The sequence below is a fragment of the Culex quinquefasciatus genome, chromosome 3 (assembly GCF_015732765.1).
Source record: "Culex quinquefasciatus strain JHB chromosome 3, VPISU_Cqui_1.0_pri_paternal, whole genome shotgun sequence".
NCBI classification, from domain to species: Eukaryota; Metazoa; Arthropoda; class Insecta; order Diptera; family Culicidae; genus Culex; species Culex quinquefasciatus.
Genome location: NC_051863.1, coordinates 65,892,147 through 65,900,806, shown reverse-complemented (window position 1 = coordinate 65,900,806; position 8,660 = coordinate 65,892,147). Strand labels below are relative to the sequence as shown.

At 25.6% G+C, this 8,660-nt stretch overlaps 1 protein-coding gene across 12 annotated transcripts in view; it reads left to right on the top strand.

Moving 5' to 3' along the window:
* The window catches only part of LOC6032553 (exocyst complex component 4), a 183,305-nt gene that overhangs the window by 126,463 nt on the left and 48,182 nt on the right, over positions 1–8,660 (top strand). For all 12 annotated transcript variants that reach the window (XM_038262616.1, XM_038262604.1, XM_038262612.1 and 9 more), the window contains exons 5-6: positions 4,379–4,496; positions 4,564–4,846. In XM_038262616.1, coding sequence (XP_038118544.1) covers positions 4,379–4,496; positions 4,564–4,846 — 401 coding nt within the window. The remainder of the gene's footprint in view (positions 1–4,378; positions 4,497–4,563; positions 4,847–8,660) is intronic.

Here is an 8,660-nt window from a genome sequence, read left to right as displayed (position 1 = left end):
TACAAAATACAAAAATACAAAAATACAAAATACAAAATACAAAAATACAAAAATACAAAAATACAAAATACAAAAATACAAAAATACAAAATACAAAAATACAAAATACAAAATACAAAAATACAAAAATACAAAAATACAAAATACAAAAATACAAAAATACAAAAATACAAAACAAAAAAAATACAAAATACAAAATACAAAAATACAAAAATACAAAAATACAAAAATACAAAAATACAAAATACAAAAATACAAAATACAAAAATACAAAAATACAAAAAATACAAAAATACAAAATACAAAAATACAAAATACAAAAATACAAAAATACAAAAATACAAAAATACAAAAATAAAATACAAAATACAAAAATACAAAAATACAAAAATACAAAAATACAAAATACAAAAATACAAAAATACAAAAATACAAAATAAAATACAAAAATACAAAAATACAAAAATACAAAATACAAAATACAAAAATACAAAAATACAAAATACAAAATACAAAATACAAAAATACAAAATACAAAAATACAAAATACAAAAATACAAAAATACAAAAATACAAAAATACAAAATACAAAAATACAAAAATACAAAAATACAAAATACAAAATACAAAATACAAAAATACAAAAATACAAAAATACAAAATACAAAAATACAAAAAAATACAAAATACAAAAATACAAAAATACAAAAATACAAAAATACAAAAATACAAAAATACAAAAATACAAAAATACAAAATACAAAAATACAAAAATACAAAAATACAAAAATACAAAAATACAAAATACAAAATACAAAAATACAAAAATACAAAAATACAAAAATACAAAAATACAAAAATACAAAATACAAAATACAAAAATACAAAAATACAAAAATACAAAAATACAAAATACAAAAATACAAAAATACAAAAATACAAAAATACAAAAATACAAAAATACAAAAATACAAAAATACAAAATACAAAAATACAAAAATACAAAAATACAATAAAAATACAAAAATACAAAAATACAAAATACAAAAATACAAAAATACAAAATACAAAATACAAAAATACAAAAATACAAAATACAAAAATACAAAATACAAAAATACAAAAATACAAAAATACAAAAATACAAAATACAAAATACAAAATACAAAATACAAAAATACAAAAATACAAAAATACAAAATACAAAATACAAAAATACAAAATACAAAAATACAAAAATACAAAAATACAAAAATACAAAAATACAAAAATACAAAAATACAAAAATACAAAAATACAAAAATACAAAAAATACAAATACAAAATACAAAAATACAAAATACAAAATACAAAAATACAAAAATACAAAAATACAAAAATACAAAAATACAAAAATACAAAAAATACAAAATAATACAAAATACAAAAATACAAAAATACAAAAATACAAAATACAAAAATACAAAATACAAAAATACAAAAATACAAAAATACAAAAATACAAAAATACAAAAATACAAAAATACAAAAATACAAAATACAAAATACAAAAATACAAAAATACAAAAATACAAAATACAAAAATACAAAAATACAAAAATACAAAAATACAAAATACAAAATACAAAAATACAAAAATACAAAAATACAAAAATACAAAATACAAAAATACAAAAATACAAAAATACAAAATACAAAAATACAAAATACAAAAATACAAAATACAAAAAATACAAAATACAAAAATACAAAAATACAAAAATACAAAATACAAAATACAAAAATACAAAAATACAAAAATACAAAAATACAAAAATACAAAAATACAAAAATACAAAAATACAAAAATACAAAATACAAAAATACAAAAATACAAAAATACAAAATACAAAATACAAAATACAAAAATACAAAATACAAAAATACAAAATACAAAAATACAAAATACAAAAATACAAAAATACAAAAAATACAAAAATACAAAAATACAAAATACAAAAATACAAAAATACAAAAAATACAAAAATACAAAATACAAAATACAAAAATACAAAAATACAAAAATACAAAAATACAAAAATACAAAATACAAAAATACAAAATACAAAATACAAAAATACAAAAATACAAAATACAAAAATACAAAAATACAAAAATACAAAAATACAAAAATACAAAAATACAAAAATACAAAAATACAAAAATACAAAAATACAAAATACAAAAATACAAAAATACAAAATACAAAATACAAAAATACAAAAATACAAAAATACAAAAATACAAAAATACAAAATACAAAAATACAAAAATACAAAAATACAAAATACAAAAATACAAAAATACAAAAATACAAAAAATACAAAATACAAAAATACAAAAATACAAAATACAAAAATACAAAAATACAAAAATACAAAAATACAAAAATACAAAATACAAAAATACAAAAATACAAAATACAAAAATACAAAAATACAAAAATACAAAAATACAAAAATACAAAAATACAAAAATACAAAATACAAAAATACAAAAATACAAAAATACAAAATACAAAAATACAAAAATACAAAAATACAAAAATACAAAAATACAAAAATACAAAAATACAAAAATACAAAAATACAAAATACAAAAATACAAAATACAAAAATACAAAATAATAAAAATACAAAAATACAAAATACAAAAATACAAAATACAAAATACAAAAATACAAAATACAAAAATACAAAATACAAAATACAAAAATACAAAAATACAAAATACAAAAATACAAAATACAAAAATACAAAAATACAAAAATACAAAAATACAAAAATACAAAAATACAAAAATACAAAAATACAAAAATACAAAAATACAAAAATACAAAAATACAAAAATACAAAAATACAAAAAATACAAAAATACAAAAATACAAAAATACAAAAATACAAAAATAAAAATACAAAATACAAAATACAAAAATACAAAATACAAAAATACAAAATACAAAAATACAAAAATACAAAAATACAAAAATACAAAATACAAAAATACAAAAATACAAAAATACAAAAATACAAAAATACAAAAATACAAAATACAAAAATACAAAATACAAAAATACAAAATACAAAAATACAAAAATACAAAAATACAAAAATACAAAATACAAAAATACAAAATACAAAAAATACAAAATACAAAATACAAAATACAAAAATACAAAAATACAAAATACAAAAATACAAAATACAAAATACAAAAATACAAAATACAAAAAATAAAAATACAAAATACAAAAATACAAAAATACAAAAATACAAAAATACAAAATACAAAATACAAAAATACAAAAATACAAAAATACAAAATACAAAAATACAAAAATACAAAAATACAAAAATACAAAAATACAAAAATACAAAAATACAAAATACAAAAATACAAAAATACAAAATACAAAAATACAAAAATACAAAAAATACAAAAATACAAAAATACAAAAATACAAAAATACAAAAATACAAAAATACAAAAATACAAAAATACAAAAATACAAAAATACAAAAATACAAAAATACAAAAATACAAAAATACAAAATACAAAATACAAAATACAAAAATACAAAAATACAAAATACAAAATACAAAAATACAAAAATACAAAAATACAAAAATACAAAAAATACAAAAATACAAAAATACAAAAATACAAAATACAAAAATACAAAAATACAAAAATACAAAAATACAAAAAATACAAAATACAAAAATACAAAAATACAAAAATACAAAAATACAAAAATACAAAATACAAAATACAAAAATACAAAAATACAAAAATACAAAAATACAAAAATACAAAAATACAAAATACAAAAAATACAAAAATACAAAAATACAAAATACAAAAATACAAAATACAAAAATACAAAATACAAAAATACAAAAATACAAAAATACAAAAATACAAAAATACAAAAATACAAAATACAAAAATACAAAAATACAAAAATACAAAATACAAAAATACAAAAATACAAAATACAAAAATACAAAAATACAAAAATACAAAAATACAAAAATACAAAATACAAAAATACAAAAATACAAAAATACAAAAATACAAAAATACAAAATACAAAAATACAAAAATACAAAAATACAAAATACAAAATACAAAAATACAAAAATACAAAAATACAAAAATACAAAAATACAAAAATACAAAAATACAAAAATACAAAAATACAAAAATACAAAAATACAAAAATACAAAAATACAAAAATACAAAAATACAAAAATACAAAAATACAAAAATACAAAAATACAAAAATACAAAAATACAAAAATATAAAAATACAAACAAATTTTTTTCTACTTTAGATGCCTCCTTCGAGGAGTTCGTCAACAGTGCGTGCATGATCGAGATCAAGGAACGATCCTGCTTCATCCACATCGACGTTCCTGGCCACGCTGACAATGCCCCAAATCTCGCAGAAAAGTGAGTCCCCTGGCAAAACGGTGCCATAATTGACTAATCACCCTACCTCCTCCATTGCCTCCACCAGCTTCCAGTTCCCGTCGCTGCAACTGCTCGGCGAGGAGCTCGTCACGGTTCTGGACTTCCTGCACGTCAAGTACGTCATCGGGCTGGGCGAGGGCGCGGGCGCCAACGTCCTGGCCCGCTTCGGGCTGGCCCACCCGTCGCGCCTCCTCGGCCTCATCCTGATCAACGTGACCGGGTCGGCGGCGTCCGTCATGGACGCGTTCAAGACCAAGTTCATCAGCTGGAAGGGCAACGAGCTGGGCCAGTCGGCCGAGGACTTTCTGCTGTACCACAAGTTTGGCTATGTAAGTAGCGAGGAGCTACCCCATAAGTATAACATAATTCCATTTTATATAAAGCCAGTCAAACCCCCCAATTTTCGTACCCAAAAACCCCGCCATCCCGAGAAATTTTATTCGCTTTCAACGGGTAGAAAATAAATCTGTTGTTTTTTCCTGTGAATCCGTTCCCAACCCCTATTTGTCTTTGTCTAAATGCAAATTACCCGGACCATCACTATCACACACACTCTATTTTTCTCTCTTTCTCTCTCGTTGTCTCCATTCCGTAATCCACCCCCATCAGTCCATGTGTCACCTGTGTCACCTCACCCCCCAACACACACACACTCACTCAGTGTTCTGTGTCTTTGTATTCAATCGGCATTTTGGATGTTCTAAATTTTTCATTATTCGTATAACATATTCATCAACCCACACGAACATTTCGGGACGAATTTTTGTTGTTGGGGTTTGGAAAGGAATGAAGGTGAGATTACCTTTATTGGAAATAAGAATATTATTATTCGGGTAATTCTCTACCAACTCACACGAAATCGGGAAAAGTTGCCCCGACCCCTCTTCGATTTGCGTGAAACTTTGTCCTAAGGGGTAACTTTTGTCCCTGATCACGAATCCGAGGTCCGTTTTTTGATATCTCGTGACGGAGGGCGGTACGACCCTTCCATTTTTGAACATGCGAAAAAGAGGTGTTTTTCAAAATTTGCAGCCTGAAACGGTGATGAGATAGAAATCTGGTGTCAAAGGGACTTTTATGTAAAATTAGACGCCCGATTTGATGGCGTACTCAGAATTCCGAAAACGTATTTTCATCGAAAAACACTAAAAGTTTTAAAATTCTCCCATTTTCCGTTACTCGACTGTAAAATTTTGGAACATGTCATTTTATGGGAAATTTAATGTACTTTTCGAATCTACATTGTCTCAGAAGGGTCATTTTTCATTTAGAACAAAATTTTTCATTTTAAAATTTCGTGTTTTTCTAACTTTGCAGGGTTATTTTTAGAGTGTAACAATGTTCTACAAAGTTGTAGAGCAGACAATTACAAAAATTTTGATATATAGACATAAGGGGTTTGCTTATAAACATCACAAGTTATCGCGATTTTACGAAAAAAAGTTTTGAAAAAGTTACTTTTTGCGTTTCTCTTTGTTTCGTCGTCCGTGTCTGTCGCGAGTGACCATGAACGGCCATGATCGATGACGACCAACTTTTTCAAAACTTTTTTTCGTAAAATCGCGATAACTCGTGATGTTTATAAGCAAACCCCTTATGTCTACATATCAAAATTTTTGTAATTGTCTGCTCTACAACTTTGTAGAACATTGTTACACTCTAAAAAATAACCCTGCAAAGTTAGAAAAAACACGAAATTTTAAAATGAAAAATTTTGTTCTAAATGAAAAATGACCCTTCTGGGACAATGTAGATTCGAAAAGTACATTAAATTTCCCATAAAATGACATGTTCCAAAATTTTTACAGTCGAGTAACGGAAAATGGGAGAATTTTAAAACTTTTTAGTGTTTTTCGATGAAAATACGTTTTTCGAATTCTGAGTACGCCATCAAATTGGGCGTCTAATTTTACATAAAAGTCCCTTTGACACCAGATTTCTATCTCATCACCGTTTCAGGCTGCAAATTTTTGAAAAACACATCTTTTTTCGCATGTTCAAAAATGGAAGGGGTCGTACCGCCCCTCCGTCACGAGATATCAAAAAACGGACTTCGGATTCGTGATCAGGGACAAAAGTTACCCCTTAGGACAAAGTTTCACGCAAATCGAAGAGGGGTCGGGGCAACTGCTGTGTGAGTTGGCGGAGAATTACCCATTCAGCAGTTCGATGAAAAAGTTTCGTAATTTGGCTTGTCATACACACATTGTTCTGTAAATTCGCAAAACAAAGCCAAAGATTTCATCATTTGATTCAAATCGGAGCAATTTTGGTTTTGATTCAGCACAATATAAGGGTAATTCTCCGCCAACTCACACAGCAGTTGCCCCGACCCCTCTTCGATTTGCGTGAAACTTTGTCCTAAGGGGTAACTTTTGTCCCTGATCACGAATCCGAGGTCCGTTTTTTGATATCTCGTGACGGACGACCCTTCCATTTTTGAACATGTGAAAAAAGAGGTGTTTTTCAATAATTTGCAGCCTGAAACGGTGATGAGATAGAAATTTGGTGTCAAAGGGACGTTTATGTAAAATTAGACGCCCGATTTGATGGCGTACTCAGAATTCCGAAAAAACGTATTTTTCATCGAAAAAAACACTAAAAAGTTTTAAAAATTCTCCCATTTTCCGTTACTCGACTGTAAATAATTTTGGAACATGTCATTTTATGGGAAATTTAATGTACTTTTCGAATCTACATTGTCCCAGAAGGGTCATTTTTTCATCTAGAACAAAATTTTTCATTTTAAAATTTCGTGTTTTTCTAACTTTGCAGGGTTATTTTTAGAGTGTAACAATGTTCTACAAAGTTGTAGAGCAGACAATTACAAAAATTTTGATATATAGACATAAGGGGTTTGCTAATAAACATCACGAGTTATCGCGATTTTACGAAAAAGTTTTGAAAAAGTTGGTCGTCATCGATCATGGCCATTCATGGTCACCCGCGACAGACACGGACGACGAAACAAAGAGAAACGCAAAAGTAACTTTTTCAAAACTTTTTTCGTAAAATCGCGATAACTCGTGATGTTTATTAGCAAACCCTTATGTCTATATATCAAAATTTTTGTAATTGTCTGCTCTACAACTTTGTAGAACATTGTTACACTCTAAAAATAACCCTGCAAAGTTAGAAAAACACGAAATTTTAAAATGAAAAATTTTGTTCTAAATGAAAAATGACCCTTCTGGGACAATGTAGATTCGAAAAGTACATTAAATTTCCCATAAAATGACATGTTCCAAAATTTTACAGTCGAGTAACGGAAAATGGGAGAATTTTAAAACTTTTTAGTGTTTTTTTCGATGAAAATACGTTTTTCGAATTCTGAGTACGCCATCAAATCGGGCGTCTAATTTTACATAAAAGTCCCTTTGACACCAAATTTCTATCTCATCACCGTTTCAGGCTGCAAATTATTGAAAAACACCTCATTTTTCGCATGTTCAAAAATGGAAGGGGTCGTACCGCCCCTCCGTCACGAGATATAAAAAAACAGACCTCGAATTCGTGATCAGGGACAAAAGTTACCCCTTAGGACAAAGTTTCACGCAAATCGAAGAGGGGTCGGGGCAACTTTTCCCGATTTCGTGTGAGTTGGTAGAGAATTACCCATAAAGATTTTTTAACTTTTTATACGGGTTTAATGAACTTTACAAAAAATTTATGTAAAGTTAGCGATCATTCAAAAAATACTTATCTCAAAATGTTCCATTTTTAATAATCCCCCTTCCCTCTCGTAATCATTTTACAATTAGATTTAAAATTTAGGTCTCCCCTATGTATTAGCTATGTTTGAATGATTCTTTACGTTCTTAAAATTAGCCTGTATATTATATTTATTACTTATAAACGGGTAATTTCGCCTTAACTTTACACAAAACAGTACAAATTCGAAACAAAATTGGAAAAAATTGGACCACCCCTTCTTTTGTGGCACCGCTTTAAAATTTTGTGATCTTCGATTTTTTTTTTCAAAAAACTAACTTAATTCACCTATGTGGTTGGAGCCTTCCTCACTCATTACTAACAATGGGTGATATGATGGGGTTGGACACAAATTTCATCTATTTTTTAAGATCCTGAATAAAAATGCACATAAATTTCAATTCAGTGGCCATATCTCGAGACAGGGTTGCC